Source organism: Oculina patagonica, chromosome 13, assembly GCF_052425735.1.
Source record: "Oculina patagonica isolate OP01 chromosome 13, crgOcupat, whole genome shotgun sequence".
Lineage (NCBI taxonomy): Eukaryota > Metazoa > Cnidaria > Anthozoa > Scleractinia > Oculinidae > Oculina > Oculina patagonica.
The window spans coordinates 9,623,306-9,642,759 of record NC_135770.1 but is presented as its reverse complement, the minus strand read 5'-3'; the positions used below and the strand labels follow the sequence as shown (position 1 = coordinate 9,642,759).

At 39.1% G+C, this 19,454-nt stretch overlaps 1 protein-coding gene, 1 long non-coding RNA gene and 1 pseudogene across 2 annotated transcripts; all 3 read left to right on the top strand.

Annotated features, from left to right (window-relative positions):
- The first annotated feature begins 808 nt into the window (after nucleotides 1-808).
- LOC144636733 (uncharacterized) lies at nucleotides 809-7,780 on the top strand. Its single transcript, XR_013567596.1, has 5 exons — nucleotides 809-1,349; nucleotides 5,446-5,548; nucleotides 6,346-6,399; nucleotides 6,886-6,920; nucleotides 7,623-7,780. It is a non-coding gene; the product is annotated as an uncharacterized LOC144636733 (long non-coding RNA).
- Nucleotides 7,781-14,450: 6,670 nt separating this feature from the next.
- Nucleotides 14,451-16,176, top strand: LOC144635279 (uncharacterized). Its single transcript, XM_078494380.1, has 2 exons — nucleotides 14,451-14,563; nucleotides 14,990-16,176. Exons 1-2 carry the CDS (start codon nucleotides 14,523-14,525, stop codon nucleotides 15,723-15,725), a joined length of 777 nt encoding a protein of 258 aa, XP_078350506.1. The 5' UTR covers nucleotides 14,451-14,522; the 3' UTR covers nucleotides 15,726-16,176.
- A 566-nt stretch (nucleotides 16,177-16,742) lies between these two features.
- Nucleotides 16,743-18,343, top strand: LOC144637233 (trace amine-associated receptor 8a-like; annotated as a pseudogene).
- Nucleotides 18,344-19,454: the final 1,111 nt, after the last annotated feature.

The following is a 19,454-nucleotide window of genomic DNA, read 5'->3' as shown; positions in this document are numbered from 1 at the left end:
CTTTTGAAGGTCGTTTTGCACGGTAGGGATTTTGAATTGCGGACAAACTTGACTCCTCTGTGCCCTGTGCCTATTGTGGATGGGCCATTAGGCTCATGTGCCTAATGGCTTGTGGTTGCCTTCGCTAATGCACCGGCAGCAATTAATGTCACGCTTCAGCGTTCAGCGAGATTGATTGGATCACGCGGTTCAATAAGCTGCGAAGATTTGATAGTCAAAAAATACTTCAGTTATTTGAAACTGCAAATTTGGTACTTTGAAATTTGCCTGTTTCTCAAACGGTGCACAACTTTAAAAATATTGTGATACATCGCAAGCCTTCAAAGGAACTAGTCTAAACTGGTGAATTGAGAAGGACGAATCGCCCGAGGAGTTCTTCAATTCAGCGAAAGTAAGCTAAAGTTTGGTATTTAAGTTTGATTTATTTTGAAAGGCTAGTCAAAGTAATTTAAAGTGTTTTCACACACAATGAGAGGTTTCTTTGTTTTTCAAAAGAAGACATTGTTTATTGGTGTACCAAGCCATTCCTCTATTTTTATGCAAAAGTAATCTTTTGTTTTAGAAGACCAATATTGCCGCTGGTCACGTTAGTGGAAACGTTTTATAAGCCACATTGCTTTAGACATTTCATTATTAACAAGTTATGAAAATTTCTTTGTGATTTACTTAAAATACGTTTTGGACTTTGATTTCTCCATAAACCGAGGTTGAATCACACGACTTGATAGGGGTCTCCAGAAAAAGCATATTTGACAGCTAGTAGCCGCGATCCGTTAATTTGAAACTGCCAGTGCAGAATTACTTAGCCCTTATAAAACGACCCAAAATTTGGTACGTATATACATGTGTCTTTTGGTATGTTTCTCACCGGGGAGGGTATAGGCAGTACGTATTGTTGGTAAAACGGCATAAATTTTGCGGCTGGTAGAGTACATATCATATAAAGAAAGAGAGTTTGCAATCTAATTTGATCAGTTTTAGCTGGTTATTCACCATCCAATAACTTTTGTCGGCAGAATTTCAGAGGCAGTACCAGATTCTTCGGTCTTCAAGTTGTATGCTTTGTGTTTTGAATTGTTCATGCATGTCTCGGGACTGGTTTCCATAATTATGTCGAAGAAACGCTCTCCGAAAGAAACATTAATGGTTTATCATGTATCAATCACAATACTTTTAGCCAATTAGATTTGCGTTTAAACAGTAACAGAGCGTACACGTCAATCACCCTCCTTTTCAACCAATTATATCACATTATGGGTATTAAATGAGTACGCAATCCGTGCTCCCTAACACTAGGTGTGTTGTGATTGCCCGAAGAAGAGGAAATCAGTTTTCACATCAACTACAAGGTAAGGAATATCTCTTTCATTCAAAAGAATGTACCGTGCTAGGTTTTGATTGAGCTATTGTAAAACGACTCCTCTTTAATTCTGACAAAAATACACTTTTCCATTAAGGTTTAGAAGTTTATTAACATTCAACTGTTTATGAACTGTTCAATGATGCATGACTCATCGCAGGAATTTTTTTCCTATTTATGAAATACATGGCTAGCTTTGTTCAGTTATTTGCATTTGATATTTACGCAGACAAGTAGACAACTTATAGAATTTAACCAACACCATGAAATAATTCGTTTGGTGCAGTCCGAAAAATAGTTTTTCGCTTCATTGTAATCTGTAAAAGAAATCGTTTCTCGCCCATTGTACATGGCTTAGTCCGGCAACAACATATAACATAGTTATGTGATATGAAAGTGAGATGCTGCTTGAGATGGACGAAGAAAATTCAAAAGTCTGTATTATACAATTTATGAGACATCCAAAATGAAAAAGTTTGGCTGGTTATCTTAAGACTCACAACGTTTTAAAGCTGATCTAGTCTGGGCTTGGAGGGCAATTTGCTTGTGCACAAAAGAATAACTAATAGGCTGAAAAAGGTCTATTGTCCCGGCCACATAAACAAAAAGTTCCAAAGCTAAGATTAGCATGCTTTCTAGACGGCAAGCGACCATCAATTTATTTTACTACGTTTTGCCAAATACTCACTGTGAAACTTAATCAGTTTGCAAAGAAATTTCTTCTATGGATCTAAATGACAAAACCATAGCTTCATCGCGACCAAATGTAGATTAAACGAGATTAACTTTGAAAACTGTTCGGTCCAACAACATTTCAAAAACCGCATATCGCAATCCGTTTCAATCTTCGTCGCTTTTTCTTAATTCAGTGGCCATCCGTACCTTCTTTTGTATTAATTTGGTGTTACTGATATTTTCCTTCACTGTTAAAGAGGTTATTCACATTTTTTGACGAATTTGATGGTCATTTGCCATGCCTAAATTTAGCTTAAATCCGTGACACATGCAGTCTCTTTATTTAAGTATCGCCATTTTTGGAAAGCTAAGATTTCGCGCGTTTCGACAGTTTGCCCTTCGTCGGCGCTAATTTACCTTTGCTAACTCACAGTTGATAATCAAATAGTGTTTCACTTGCTTACTGAAGCAGCACGATTGTTTCTTTAGAAATTAACAGCTTTGTCTGTCGCTATCCTTTGATCATCCTCCTCCTCAGTACCTATTGACCCGCAAAGGTTGAAAATCGCTGAACCCAACCTGCCCAACGAACCAACCAGTGGCCATTCATCCTGACACGTTATTAACTTTCAGCTGGCGACATATCCACCTTTTAAATGTCTCAGATCAAAATTCTTTTCTTTAAATAATGCTATTACATAAAGTGACGCAACGGTGATTTCTTTGAAAATCACTGAACCCAACGAACCGACTATCGGCTAGGCTTGCTCCAAGTCGACCTCGTATAAATGATAGCGAGCGATATGAAAGCAAAACCTCGTATAAGTGATAGCGAGCGAGCGAGCTACCACGAGGCCAGAAAAAAAATTAAAAGGACTTTAAGAAAGTCTAACTATCGGCCATCACACCCATTAACTTTTAGCTGAAGGCATATACATCTTTTAAGTGTCTCAAAATTATACATTTTTCTTTAAACAATGCTATTGCATAAAATTACCACAATGATAAGACCATGAAAACAGATGAACATTGCTTCCATGGCAGAGTAATTAGTATTTTCTCCGTTCTAAATCGAATAATACTTCGTTATATGTCAATTACTCCAAAACTCTGTGAGTTAAGATTTCATAATTCGGGTAGTAGTAATAGAGTCAGAATGTCTGAACTAAAAATAAGACAAGTTCTGCACTTTTAAAGGGCGTAAGTTAAATAGTGAATCAAATTTTAAAACTTAAGGGCGTAAGTTAATAGGTGACAGAATGTCTGAATCAGTGAATCCTGTAAACTATGCGTCTACGTATCCCTGCACCACCTGGCAAAGGCTTCCTATGCACTCTGTAGTAGTTGGAGCTGTGTAGCGAGTTTGTAGCAACGAATAGCAAGGGCGTCATGATACCCGCAGCCGAAGTATTACATTATCAGGGTCGGCCAGGGGGGTAAGTGGTATACCAGTATACCTAAAAAGCATGTACCCAGTATACCCAACATTTCCCCTCAAAATCATGCAAAATACCAAAATTTGAAACAACACTGTATACTTTATACCCATAAAAGGTCCAATTTTAGGTAAAAATACAGCATACTCACTTTAAAATGTCCCTGTATACCGCGGTATACCTAAAAACACTGACCGACCCTGAATTATAACGGTGTTCCGAGTGATATCTTATTAAATATCTCATCGCAGCAACGCGATTTCTCAGCAAGCAATCTTATCTGAAATCAAAAGCAGCTAAAAATAGTGGACTGGTAATTAAGTTTTAATTGGTTACGGCTTTCGCATTTCAGGTTAATAATGATTTCTTATCAGCGAAAAAGAAGTGACAAGTAAATCAAATCTCGAGACAGAAGTTCATTAGAGACAAATTGCTGGCGCCTGGCTTTCTATACAGTCTGTTGGTCGATTTAATTGTGATAACTTCGTTCACTCTATTTTTGTGACAGACATGCCCCCCACGTTCCAAAACGCTCCGCCACCTCTGCATGCAATGCGGTTTGTCTATTTCAACATTTCAATTTAAACATCCCCTTACAGTAGAATAATTGTAAACATCGTCCTAATACATGTACCACAAAACTTCTTTGATTTCACATTTAGGAACAATCATGGTAATTCTGTGTAAAGCGATTTAATATCTCAGCTTATATTGGTGGTAAAAGAGTTCCGGGGCACCCAACGGATAACTTTAGCTTTAATTAATGAATATTCGTTCGGAAGACCTGTTATTCCCACGGATTTTCTTTAATGTCGCCTCGATCCTTCGTTATTCGTGGGAAATGCTGTATGCAACTGTTTTTCATGGAAGAAATAAAAATGTTGCTTTAGGTATGGAAAAACGCCAGCTATGATTTTCGCAAAGGTAACAACAGCTCGCAAATTTGGGTAGTGAGATTTTGTTTCGTTAAAGTTTTTCTACCACTTAAATATTCAGCTAGAAAATCCGATAAGATTTTACAGTGCTAGTTCACACAGTTCACACAAATATCCCTTTAAAAGGTCCTAAAATAGCACAACGACATTCCAAGACGTTTGATTGAATTTCATAGTCGGGTGCTCTTGAAAGTTCAGTTGAACAATTTCTTGATGAAAAAGAAATGTATTAATTTGCCAGCAAATCCTGAATTTTTTTTCTCCTACTTAAACTATTTTGCAAGTTGTAATAAGCCTCAAGAAGGGATAAAGGACGTCGATTGCAAAGATAATTTTCCAACAAACTTTTAATTTTTTCTCGATCTTTGGAACTCTTTATTGTGTGCAAAAGGATTCTCTGAATAATCACGTGATGCTCAGCAAAGCTCTGCAGCATAACGAGCGAACATTTAGTAAAATTCAATAGCATGACCATACGTTTTATTCTGTTTTATCTTGCCTTTTTCTTGGCCCTCGCCTTTGCTGAGCTTAAAAAAAATAATTTCAGTTATTCACTTCATGGAATTTGTGTAAATAAATAATAATAGAAAAACATTTTGTATACCGACATGCTGTTGTTCAGTCTTTTCTATGCCTTCTAGCAAACAAAGCTTAGCCTACCTGTATAGCTTTTGAGCGCGCGTTTGGGAAACTGCGAAAGGCCCCAGACGGCCACGCGAGGGAAAAAGTGATGAGGCGCCCCCTGCTTTTTTCCCTCGCGTGGCCGTCTCGCGCTTTTCGCGTTTTCCAAATACGCGCGCAACAAAGCTTGGCTGGCTGTTCTTTAGCACTGCCACTTTGCGAGAAGATGCATAAAATCCGTTTGGACACAATTATCTTGGGAACCAGTAGTTTACATGGTGGCCCAAAATGACTAAAAAAAAAGATTAAATGAGAAATTTAATAAGAATACCTTGATGATTTTCTGTGTTACAGTCGACATTTTGTTACCCAGTTGTCTTTTATAGCTCTACTTTCTAACGTTTTGTATCAATTTCAGTTCAGACAAAATGAAAGCAGCATTGATCGCCATCCTGATGTTGGTTGCCATTACAACCATTTGTGCCCGACTAGAAAACCGCCTTTACGAGGATTTTGAAGAGGTAACACTTTTAGAAATGGTGAACTTGAATTTGTCATTTTGATTGTCTTCCTCATTTTCCTTCACCATTATGAACTGACTGTAGTGGATTGGTGTATTTAGCACTGGCCAAAATCTGGGCACATTTTATAACTGCCTGGATGACATAAAGCAATTTTCAATTGAGTGTCGTAAAACCAAAAGAAAAGTTATTACTCTGGCCAATAGGAAAGGACACAGACAAACCAGTAAACCAATCAAAACTCAAAGCAAATACATCGCAGGCACGAAGCACGCGGGAAAACGTGCGCGAGCGATACACGATATTTTGGTTTTATTTCTGATTGGCTGAGAAAGTGGCGCGAGATTTTTAAACCAATCACTATGCGTAGCAATACAAAACCAAAACAAACACGCATTACTTTCGACACTCAAGTGAAAACCGCTCTATTTAATTTCAATAGGTTTTGAATTTAAATTTGTGGAAGCAGAGATGGTGTAGTGGTGAGAACGATCGCCTTCGACCAATGTGGCCTGGGTTCGATTCCTGGACCCGGTGTATTTGTTTTTGTTGTTTCTCGTCCTTGATGTAAGGTTTTCTCCCCAGGTCCTCCGGTTTTCCTCATTCCACAAAAACAAGCACTTCTAAATCCCAATTCGATTTGGAAACAGTAGATAAAGAGCCACTTTGAATATGCTACAGAACTGTAAATCCTTATTTAAATTTATTCAATTTATTTTTATAAATAAAGAAAGTAGACTGACTTAGCGGGTTTCTTTTAATATGTATAAAGTAACATTTTTGTTTTCTCTACGCAGAGAGGGAATAATTACCAATACAGGCCTGCAAAATTGGCAGACTACATCATGAAGGTATTGTAGCGAGGCGTAGCAAAATGTTTGAAAACTATCCCAGATCTTTCTTTCCCTCTCCTCCCCCGGGGAACTTTTGAACAATTTCATTTAAGAAGGTTAAATACCCAAAGAAAAAACCCTTGTATCCCCTGGCATTCCATTTTCTAGCCCTACTTGCCCTACTTGGTGGGTGAGGTGGGGGGGAGGGGGAATTTCTCAGAGATCTAATCCTTTTTCCTTTTTCCTTGTGCAAGAACTTTTTTCACCCGTAGCCTGTGTAGCTTTGCTGTGCATAAAGTTTTTTCTCTACTTATGCTGTGCAAGAATAAGTTTGGGCTATTTTCCAACCTCCCAACCCCTCCCCCCTCCTCAAAATACAATGGTCAATCCCCAACTCCGCCTCTTTTCTCGCTCGCTTTAAATTTCGCTTTTGCGGGCCAACGAATTGAAGTCGGCCGCTACACAGGTTAACAAATTACTTAAATTTGTTTGTGTTTTTTGCAGAGGGCCTGCGGCTCAGGATGCGGTGCAGGGAAATGGTAAGACTTCACCAGATTATACAGGAATTATATTGACTGCACCTCATGATGTTAAACCAAAAAATAAACTTTTATTTCTAATTTTAATTGTCACAGCCTTGGCCGGGGTCATTGCGTTCTTGGGAAAGACACTTTACTCTCATATAGAGTGCCTCTATCCACCCAGGTGTCAGTATAAATGGGCACTGGTGAAATAATGCTGGAAATACTCCATGTGCGCGATTTCAGTCGGACAACAACGATGAGATTCTTTTGTATCAGTTGTTCTGCAGGGGCCGGACTCACGAAGCCCTCCAACCATAGACATATTTTGCTGGAAAACTTGTAAAACTCTGAAATTATTATCGTAAAAACTGTTCCATACGTGTCAGTATCCCCGTACCCTCTTTCAAAGTCGGAAAATGTTTAAACTTGTGTCAGATGAATGTTTTTTTTTTGTAAACAATGTATTAGGGTGAGGAGGGGCACAATGTGTGTTGATATTTTTGTTTGAACACTTGTGACCATGGTTATAGGCATTGTTTGGATACAAAAGCCTGATGTTAAGAAATAACTGATCGTGATACACATAACTGAACTTCGTGAATCCGCCCCAGAATTTTACCTCCAAAATAATAACCAGTTTTTCTGCCGAAAATGCTAGACGGCTTTTATTGACTAACAACTTAGTTTAACTAATGCTTTTAATGTTATTGTTTGCAGTGTGTGTCCTGTAGGAAAACAAGTTGGACATGCATGCTGGTGTGAATTTCCTAAGGCCCAGCCTTTCAACGAACCGGACACCCCTTGATTCTTTCAAACATTACTGTACTTGTTTGAACCAGCTGCACATTTTTTTTTATATCCTCCACGTGCACAGTACAGAAATACAGTTTGATAACAAACCCCAAGAAATGTTAATAAAGCTGGTCAAATCTTGATGAAAGTGCTGTGTTTATTCTTTTTATAAATTTATTTTACCTGTCGGGGTTTAAAAGGAAAGTATATCATTCGGATGCGGGTTCGTATTTGGATATTGAACATTTTAAACCCAGGAATAATCAACCGATCGTCGATCATTTGGGCTTGTGAATTTGCACAACCCCCCTCCTTCTCCCCCATCTCTATTTACATTTCTATAAAGTGACCCATACGAGAAAACTAATTTGAGTCGTTTTTTCGCCCCTTGTCCTGCGCAGCCGTTGTTTGGGCCGTCACGCAACGCTTCTTCCCGGGAGCGTTGCGTGACGGACTACAGATGAATAAACCAACTGCGAACAAAAATGTTCAAAAATCTTTCCACCAACGTAACCCTTGATAACCAAACAATCTGGCCAGTCGAAAACATACACAAAAATTAACAGTACGTGTCATTGGCCTGCTTTTGGACGAAGAGAAAAGGCAACAGAGTGAGCTAAAGTGATGATATGGAAGCCAAAAATCAACGGATAGCTATCGAGACGCTCTGGCAAAGAACTTGCTTGCGGCTATTTTTTGAAAATTCAAATTTGCTTGGCCGTTCACTGTCTTTCTTTTAATTATCTCTGCGTTTCAAAGCTGAAAAACATTCGCAAAATGCATTCTAGTGCCTACAAGAGGCCGCACTTTATAATTAGAAACTGACTTTCTTTTTCTGGCTTTTACCTGCATGAAATAATTAATAAAGAAGAATATTCCACAAATTGGCTGTTTCCCGCTATCAATTTACATGCTTTTATAATCATCTCCTTTTATAGTAGCTATTGACCTGCAACGGAGATTTCTTTGCAATCACTGAACCCTTAGCGCGGTTAATTATTGTGGTTTCTTTAATTTTAGAATGTAGCCGCTGTCGAGTGTCAGGGTAAGCTTTCTCTTGGTTTGGGGTAATATTAAAGCCCGTGGGTAGGGATGCGGGTTGTTTACAGTGTAGGGGCAGTTTTCGCTCACGTTCAGGAACCAAGATGGAGGCCCGTCGAACTCAACAATTAATCTATATGGCTTCACGGAAAAATAGGGGACTGTGAATCAGTCTATGATTAATTTTGTTGAATCTTGAGCAGTGTTGTTTTTGGATGAGCTTGCGGGTGGGCATTCACCTTCTTGTTTAGTCCCACCCAAGGGTATTTCATCGACTTATTTGGCCCCACCATAAGATTTTTTAATGCTAATGCCCGAGTGGGGAGGAGGAAGGGGATGGGCACTGCTAAAATTAATCCAATACATGACACTCTCTAAACATAGCAATATAAAACACAAAAACACAAAACAAGTTCTACAAAAATCAACTCTAATATACTGTAATGACATAAATTTTAAATAGAAAACAATCCCAAGAGTAGGGCATATATCGAACTCAACAATTAATCTATATGGCTTCACGGAAAAATAGGGGACTGTGAATCAGTCTATGATTAATTTTGTTGAATCTTGAGCAGTGTTGTTTTTGGATGAGCTTGCGGGTGGGCATTCACCTTCTTGTTTAGTCCCACCCAAGGGTATTTCATCGACTTATTTGGCCCCACCATAAGATTTTTTAATGCTAATGCCCGAGTGGGGAGGAGGAAGGGGATGGGCACTGCTAAAATTAATCCAATACATGACACTCTCTAAACATAGCAATATAAAACACAAAAACACAAAACAAGTTCTACAAAAATCAACTCTAATATACTGTAATGACATAAATTTTAAATAGAAAACAATCCCAAGAGTAGGGCATATATCGGAGGATTTCTTATTTTGGAAGGATTTTTGTGTCTACAATTGGGAGGGGGAGGGTTTTTCTGGGATAAACTTATCCTTGATGGTTGGGGGTTATTATTGGAAGTTTACATTGATCAGATTTAATGTGCTAGTTAATGAGACACAGTGGCCGAATGGTTAGCGTCCTCGACTCCGAGTCAAACAGCTCAGGTTCGATCCCTGGCCAGGGCACTGCGTTGTGTTCTTGGGCAAGACACTTAACTTTCACAGTGCCTCTCTCCATCCAGGTGTATAAATGGGTACCGGCGAATTTACTGCCAGGGGGTAAACCTGCAATGGACTAGAATCCCATCCAGGGGGGAGTGGCAATACTGTAGTCACTTGATGCTACAGAAACCGGGATAAGCTCTGGTTGCACATGGGCCACTTGGCTCAGACACAGACTTAACCTTTTTCTAATGAATATGATTGAATGCTCATGCTTGATTATGTTGTGATTTAATTTGTGCTTAAATTGCTTGTTATTTCCTCTAATAATAACATCAATGCCATAGCTACCCTTGATATTGCAGAAAAGAAAGACAGAAATAAAGAGAAAAATATAATTTTAAATAATCAATAACAATCAACCCAGATATTCTTTGGAATGTGAACTCAGCCCATCACTAATTTCTGTCGATGAACAGACGACCATAGGGCAAATTTTGGTGGTTTTATTTCAGCTTGTACACATAAAAAATGAAAACTACAACTTGTCTAAAATGAAACTACTGGAACTCAAAATGGAACTTGGCAACTTGCTCAAGGATATTTGCTTCAGCAAACTGCCAATTAATATTGGAATATTGGCACCCAACAACATTGCAAAGTTGTGAGGAAAACAAAATGCTGTTTGAATCAATAATAATTATAACACAATTTCAAATATTGTTAAGCAAAGCTTTATACTACTGATGAATATAACAATTTCCTGACATAAAGTACATTGCCTCTATCACACTGTAAAACAACTGGGGGATGAAATGAAAATCTGAAAAGAAAACAAAGCAGAAATTGAATTAATTAACACATGAAAACCATGCTTGCTAATAGGCCATTTCCAATATATTAATATTCTATCTTGGCTGCGAGGCTTGGGGGAATAAAACAAAAGAAATGATTTATTCATCCCTGAACCTCGACGTGATATCTTTTGTTTTATTCCCCCAAGCCTCGGATCCAAGTTAGAATTTTAATATATCGAAAATGGCCTATTTCTCTTCTGTTTTCATATTTCTCTTGTGTTTTATGACAGTAGTAATAACACATGGCTTTCATACAAATAGCAAATAATCCATATAAATATAATCCATCACATATCACTTCTTTGCTATCCAATCCATCAATTTGAGCAGTGCCTATTTCCCAGGGGAGGGGGGGACTCTGTATATTTTTGGGTGGGGGTGTGCTGCTGGGCCTCTGAAACCCTTACCCTACATGTATATTAGATCATGTTCAGCTGATTTTGCAACCCTAAACAAGACTAGCCACCCAAAATCCCTACCCTATCTCAGACTTGCTTTTTTTTAGAGCTGTATCACTATTAGGTCCAATTACTGTTTTTGATGGAAAACCATCTGTCAACAATGTTCCCGTGATGATTTTATTTACATTTAGGAAAGCCTCTTTCTCTTCTGAATTTCTATTCCTATTCTGGACTTAATTCTTCATACCACTGATCAGTTTCCTGGCAAATGATACCCTTTTCTAGAAAAAACTCTCTAAATTCTATACCCTATCCCAGACTGAACAGCTTGAAAACCATACTCTTCACAGTGGCACATATGGGAGTGCCCCCACACCCCTGTGGGGCTTATTTCCTCCAGATAATAATAGTAGCGTATCTGATCACAACTGTATTCCAGGGAGTCAGGCACTAGTCTACTTCAGTGTTAGAAATTAGCACTTGCCCGCTCATCTGTGTGAGTGTTAGGGGCACTGGGCGAGTACAAATCAACAATCACTCACCCGTTCAATGGTGAGTGTGATTTTCAGTTCTAGGTATGCTTAATTATTTAAAGTACGCTACTTTCTCACTGTCCATTTTGGCAAGAATCTCTAACTGTAAAACAAACTCTCCAGTTCTTGTTTAAATGTTTTTATCACAGTGGAGGTGTCCTACAAATTTTGAACTGAAACACAAGTTCCTTCTTTGAACTTCCTTTCAGTGATAATTTATATAACGCATACAGTTGTACAAAGTGATGCTGCAGGTCGCTAGCTGAGCCGGTGCCCGAGAAGAACAGAGATTTTTACTCATGTAATAAGGGACCTCACGAGATTCATTAATTAAAAATTGTCTAATTTAAAATTGAAAGGAGGTGCCTTTATTGTTTTTATTAAAAGATTAAAGGTCTTTTACTGTATTTAGCCATGTATAAGTGGACCTTTTTTACCTAAAAATCAGTCCAAAAAATCGCCCTCGACTTATACAGTCATGGATCAAAAATTTTGGCCCAAGTGCCAGTTAAATAAATCCTGCACAATTAGCGTAACAATTATTTTTATATGTTAACAAACATCTTATAAACAACAGTACAGGTTCCGATATGCTTTCGCTTTGCTATATGTGTCGTTAAATCAGCAGTTCAAGCTGAAATTCATAAAGATATTTCCGCTTAACCCTTTCACCGCACTAAACCGGAAAACCGGGATTCCGTTTTCCCACTGGAACGTACTAAACCGCTTTTCCGGGAATTTGACCGCTTAAGATTTGAGGTCAGAGACCTAGGAACTAGGCTCCTAGAGGGGGGTCTAATATATGGTGAATTGAAAGCACATGGTCAGACTTCAAAATGGCATCCTTGAATCGTGAAGTGAAGGAAAAGAACTCCATAAAAACATGAAGTGAAGACACGCGAATCAACATTTTCCGCCATATTTTGATTGACTAAGAAGACGCTCTTTCTAAGAGTTAGAATTTTGAGGCCAGTTTTAAAACTTGGAAGGAATTATTTTCACAATTTGTCAATCGTGAATGGCTCGAGTTATTGAAGACCTCTTCGAACCTCTGATGCCAAGATCAAAGCCGTATGGACTCAAACTGTCCTTCCGTTTTCTACAGTCACGTTTTCTGTGCGGTTGAACAATGCGGTAAGAGTTGTACAAACTTTCCATTAATTTTCCGCTCTTTTTTGAATGAAATAAATGTTCAAATTTATCACGATGTTTTTGTCTTGGATTTTCTTGCTTGTGTTGTAATTTTTGGAATACAAAAGCCTATTTGACGTCCACAAACCTTGTTTAAAAAATCGATTCATGCTATTTTAGACGGAAAGTTTGACATAGCTAGAAATTCGCCGTTCGGGGGGTTTTGTGTACTAGAAATAGAATGGTGAAAGGGTTAATATAAACCTAAAATATTATGTTGTAGAGACTCACTGGCACAGGATTTGAATAAAGAGCTGACATTTTCTACTAATACGCCCTGTAAAGCTGTAAACCCACTTGAGAAAAACACCTCCATGGATAAAGGTTCTTCTGACAGAAATCTTGGGTGCCCAGCTCTTAAAAGCTTACATGATGAAAAGTTGTACAGGTCACCCAAAGACAAAAGTGGCACCGGGGCTCTGCTAGAGCACAGCCCTGACCTTGTTTTGCCCTATGTTAACATTTGAATAATTTTAAAAGTAAGGTGGGGCATTGGCCCATTTCTTCCTACAATTGCAAATTGCAATTGCCTGGGGGGAGGGGGGGGGGGGAGGTGCCCAGCTGGGAGACAGGCACAGGTGTGCGACAAATGCAGACTGCCGACCTGCAGACTCACCTTGCGGTTAGCCTGAGTAGTGCTCCGGTTGGCCTGTTTGCTGTTAGCTCTCAATAGTGGTAATCGTACCAAAATATGTACTTTAAAAAGTCTGCAGTTCTGCAGTCTACATTTGTCGCACAGGGGGATAAAAAAAACATGCTTTTGACATACAATGAATGCCAAAAGTCTTGAGACATAATTTCGGCAATTTTTGAGTACCTTGGACAAATTTTACCTTTCACCCCTTTGATATAACCCCTTCCCCCCCGAAGCAATGTTGGATTTACTATCTGCAAGATTTGCCTCGTTTGTGTACAACGTTGAAAAGGGGGAGGGGGAGTTGTTCACTAGCAGCAACAAATTTAAAGTAGAAAATGGGAATGTAAAATTTAGTATTCATTTCAACCAACTGTCTCAAGGACTTTTGTCGCTCATTGCATATTTCTTTAAGTAGCTTTAAGTGATGCAAAGAGCATGCAGAAGAGCACAAAGCTATCTCTTTGGTCCCGTTTTTCTATGCTAATTGTCGCTACTTACTTACACATTAACAGGCACTTTGTCCTGCACTCTTCGGGTTGTTCCATCATAGACTGCTGCAATTTTCTCGCAGAAAATGGCCAACATAATATTATAATAGACATCTTCAGGCTCATTTCTTTATGGATTTCGACCAAGTGAAGATCTACGACATTTCAAGTATTAATTCCGTTGTATGTAATTCATTGGAAATGGGATTTTTCGACCTTGCTACAGAAACCCTTCGCATCGAGTAGCATGTCCGCCATTTTGTTGGTGAGGAAATGGCGTCAGATTCTCCCATGAGCCCTTTTGCGCGGTTAAAAAAATGCTGATTTCGAGAAATTTCTCGATTTTGCCAGAAAACACGAGAAAAGTCGAAAGAGACAATAATTTTATCGAGAAATTTCTCGCTTTTGCCAGAAGAAAATAGAAAACAATCACTTGTGTCCAGTCATTCTTACACAGCACTGACCTAATAGTTTAATTTTAGTAACTTTCGATCTTTCTAGAATATAATCGTGGGGTATATAAGGAGACCTTCAGTTGACTACTGCAGTTCACTAAGTTGACCAAGAAGTTACAAGCAAGATACAAGAAGTGGAAAATATCAAAAAGAGGAAGTTCAAGACAGCATGGCTCTTGTTTTCAGAATTCCAAGCTATCATCCATCCAGGTATTTTTAAACCGTTTTATCTTTATCAAATGTGTTTTGTAAAGCTATCGCGTTTTTTTAAGTGACGGCGAAAAGGGGGACCGAAAACGGAGGCCTGCAAACACTGTAATTTCTTCCCGCTTTGCCTACTCGTCAAGATAGGGTCAAAAACCGTGATAAGACCTATTAGTGTGCACGGGGACTCTAGAGTTAGAAAAAAGGAGATGTTTTTTCTCTGTGTGCGATTATAATGCTGTACCACGGCGAATTTCAATTAATACTGAGATTGGGCTATCTAATAATAAATTATGTGCTATTGTTGAGTGTCAGACTGAGTGAAGCTCATACATTTACATTGAAAAAACCCCAAAGATTTCCTGACTTCTCAGTGTTCCGTTTCGGCATTTATGTATCTGATTTAAAACAATTTTTCTTGTTCTGTTACAGTTATTACAATCGAGCTCCAAGAGGCTATGACTTTTTCCGCGATCTATGGAAAGAGATCGCTGTCGCTTACGAAGAGGACGCAGGAAATTATTGCTGCCAACAAGTCAAGGAAAAGTCTCCTCAGGGATCAATTAAGATCGCCTCTGTGCCGCTGGGTCACTACAAACCAGAAGAAATCTCGGTCGAGGTTGATAGTGAAAAGGTAACCTTGCATGGCCTACATCGATTTGAAAGAGAAGATGGATTTGAGAAAAGCGAGTTCAAGAGAGTCTTCAAAATTCCTGAGGGTGTTGATCCGAAAACAGTTAAGTCACGCACTAGCCAAGATAGCGGAGCTCTCGTAATCGAGGGAATTAAACGCGTGGAGGAGAAAGCAAACGACGACAAATTTGAGGCCAAGTTGGATTTCAGAGGTTTCAAACCAGAAGAGATCAAGATCCAACTCAGTGGAAAAGAGTTGACCATCACTGGAAAACACGTTTCAGAACGAGACGATTTTTACCTGTCACGCGATTACAGTCGTCGTATTTTGCTGCCCGATGACGCAGATGTCAGTTCAGTGACGTCACGTTTGACAAAGGGAGGCCTGCTGACGATAGAAGCGTCACGTGATCCAGCTTTGTTGCCGCCTGAGAGAACCGTTGACGTCACCATGGAAACAGATGAAGGAGACGAGAAAGTCGACGAGGAACCCAAACAGACAACGAGTAGTGAAGAGGAAGAAACTGCAAACTAGTTAAATAGACTACTAAAAGAACGAATTAGTTATAATTTAAGCTTTAATTCAACGTTATTTAAATGCAGCTGAGTTATTTGTGTTAATTGTTTATTTTAAATGGTTAATTGCATTCAATGTCAAAGTTCACCTTTATTTCAGTAAGACGGTTTTAAATGTATGATGACTTCATACAACTCAGTTCTCTCTTATTGGAAAATGGAACGACTGAAAGCCATTTAATCATGATGTTTATATACTTTTGTTATCATATACCTTTTATTGCAGTATACACCTTTAATTATTTAGTACAAGAAATGCAAAGCTTAACTTATTACTTTTTGTAGCATTTTAAATCTTTCAGACTTTGTTTATTTTATACTGCTTAAAATGCTTGTTGCTATAAAACATGATTGATGTTAACAATTTAATCATAAAAGTGACTTGAAGAAATAAATTTTTTAAGTTAGAACTGTGCTTTTCTTGTTGTTTCTTCTTGTGTTAGCCATGTACATATTGTTTGTTTTCTGGGATTGAGAATGTAATGCAGGCGGGACAATTAAAAGGCGAAAACCTACCTTCAAACACAAAGTTTTGTTCAAACACAAATCTTAACAAACACGGATTGTTTCTTACAAGATTAAATTCATAATTAAAAGAGATTTATCCGTAAACTCAGCGAATATGGAACTTGGCAAAGTTAGCTTAAGTTGCATTTCATTTTCTCGACCCCAAACGGTTAGACCTGTTTTTCTATAAGGAAAGTATCAAATACGTTAATTTTGGCATGCATTTACTGAGCCCCAAACCCTTCCAACAGCTGTCAGATGCAATTAAAACTGACATGTACAGTTCCATAAAAAAATTGAAAGGTTGAAGAAGTTAAACAGGTGACTCTAAACAATGTTCTAAATATAACAAAGTGAAACAACAATAATTGCATGCATCGGTTCAGTTGATGTTAAGCTGCGTACGTCATTTCGTCTTTTCGAAGACAAGATTATTTCCGATCGATCGATTCTATACAAATTCGCTGCTATGGAAAAGACTGACTGATACTTTTGGTATCTTGGCTGGCTTGTTACTGTTCTGGCAGTTGCTGGAAATGCCATGGTTATCTATTTAATAACCACCAAACACCATCTTCACAAGAAACCCAATTGGTTTATTTTGTCGCTGGCGGTCGCCGACTTTTTTTTGTTGGGTTCACCTACATTCCTCCTTTTCACATATGCAAGAAAGTTTCTTGTAGACAAGAGATTTGGTTCGTGCGACAAAATACCAAGTGGTTATTTCTCTATGCATCTGTATGCAACCTTTTTATTTTAACTGTGGATCGTTATATCGCCTTCACTTCACCGTTAAAACATAAGAGGTTAATGACACCGACTTTTATCGCCCTCTCGGTCATCATCGCCTGGTGTATACCGATGATAACTCGAGTATGCATCTTCACTCCGGTGTACCTACGCAGCAAAGCGACGGCCTTGAAATATCTTGTCCCAGTGTTTTTGGTGGTGTTCGAGTTTGGTGTGCTTCCCTACTTGACATTTCGCATAGTTTATATTGTGAGAAAAAGGCGAAGCCCTAGAATAATTGAAGATTCGTCAAGAAAACTGAGATCTCCAATGATGCGAGTGCATTTCCGGGAGGAAAGATCTCAGAGAAATCACAACATTAGCGTTGTATTGTTTGTGGTTGGTTTGTTCGTTCTTTGTTATTCAGTGGATGTTTATACCTGTTTTTGTGACGTTTTTAATTTGTTCTCGATATCGTGGCAGTTATGGTACGCTCGACATCTTTTATTGGTCACAAATTCTGCCCTTAACCCGTTAGCTTATGCTTTATTTAAGCGAGATATTAAGCAAGCGATTTTAGCATTAGGGAGGGTCCGAACAAACAATCAAGTCAGACCTTCTACTGCAATCTGAAAGTTACTATATTAAGGCTGCTCTATTAAGATTTTTTCCAAAGTCACACTTCATAGACTGCTTTTACAATCATTTGATTTCTTTCAAAAAAAGCTAAAGGGGGAAACAGTCGCCTTCAAGAATAATCTTTGGCTAATTACAGCAACACCAAGTGTGCAGTGATCGATGGAGAGGCAAATTGGAGTGGTTTACCGTGAAAGCAGGTGTGAAACAAGGTTGTGTAATGTCAGGGTCTCTCTTCCTGTTGGTGATAGATGGATTATGTGTAGGACTACAGAGAAAGGTAATACAGGGATTCGATGGAAGATGATGAGACAGCTTGAAGACCTAGACTATGCCGATGACATTGCGCTCATTTCCAGTACATGGACGCAAGCACAACTTAAACGAAGTTAGAAAGACTGGGAAGCAACAGTGAAGGTACGGGTTTGAAGATAAACATCGACAAAACGAAGGTGCTTAGACTCAATGCTAGAAGACAAGATCCTATAAAGATCAACGGCACTGACGTAGAGGACACAGACAGCTTTGTCTATCTAGTGACCATTGTTAACAACTTGGGTGGTGCCGAACAGGACATTCGGAGTAGGTTAGGTAAAGCTAGAAGTGTTTTTCATCGACTTTCAAAGGTGTGGAGAACAGGTGAACTCTGCCAAGAAACTAAAATGAGGATCTTCAAGTCAAACATCATTGCTGTTCTGTTTATAGATGCGAGACTTGGAGAATGACAAAAGCTTTTGACACCTTTCTTCACAAATGCCTAAGGAGAATCTTGAAAGTCCATTGGCCCATGCGTGTGTCCAATGATGAAATTCGGAAAAGAGCGGGAATCGAAAAGATCAGAACACAAGTACGACGCAGTCGATGGAAGTGGATCGGATAGGTCATATTCTGCGTATGGAACCAAACCGAAACCCACACGTGGCATTAACCTGGGCAGCAAGCGGGAAAAGAAGTGGAGGACGATCAAGGGAAACATGGCGGAGAACAGTGGAGAAGGAACGCACTGAGCTGGGACTAACATCGTGGGCTGCAGCAGCAGCTGTGGCCAAGAATAGGGATCGCTGGAGATCATTTATGTCCGGCACTATCCCCCACCCGGGAGCAAGGAACTAAGCTAAGCTAATCAACAATCGTCAGAAGACAAATAACACGGGAACCATCACGGAGCGGAGAGCAAATGGCTAATTAATGATGGCAAGGAATGAATGGAACTAGGATATATGTGAAACTGTAGTTTGTAGCAAGCAACGTTTAACTGACAACAAGGTCTGTATGAAAGAGAGCGGCAATGGCTGTTTAAGGAGCGAAATATTTTCCAAATGGACTTAAAAGACATTTACTAGCTTGGTGCCAGAGCCTGAGGCGAGTGCTGTCGGTGACGTCATCATATCGGTCGTGGTTGAGTTTTGGGCCCGGTTGCATAAAACGACTTAAGATTATTTTCTGTAACTGTTCTCTGTGTTTCAAAGGATTATGGCTATTGAGCGCTTATTTTCCCATTCTCTTAACTCCAGCGTCGGCTGATTCATCCATACTGGCGTGCAAGATCTTCCGGAACACAGGAAAAGGCAGCAGAAAATCCCACAAGTAGTTGTTTTATGCAACCGGGCCCAGGCACCTAGCGCCCAGAGAACGCCTATGAATAAATTGTCAAGTCACCAGTTAGGTTGGAGGGGCAAAGGTTAACCTGTCTTTCACCAACTTGGTCAGCTGGTTGCCCCGTCTTGGTAAAAGCTCTGCTGATCGAAGTTGTTGCTCGGTTGATAGTTGTACTTCCTTTTTTTAGGTTCGAATTGAATGACATGACTATCCGTGA

What these genes read in the sequence shown, in the direction of transcription:
- LOC144635279 (XM_078494380.1), top strand. Translation starts at nt 14,523, where the DNA reads ATGGCTCTTGTTTTCAGAATTCCAAGCTATCATCCATCCAG. An exon ending in CCAAGCTATCATCCATCCAG is followed by an intron (nt 14,564 to 14,989) that starts GTATTTTTAAAC and finishes GTTCTGTTACAG; the next exon opens with TTATTACAATCGAGCTCCAA.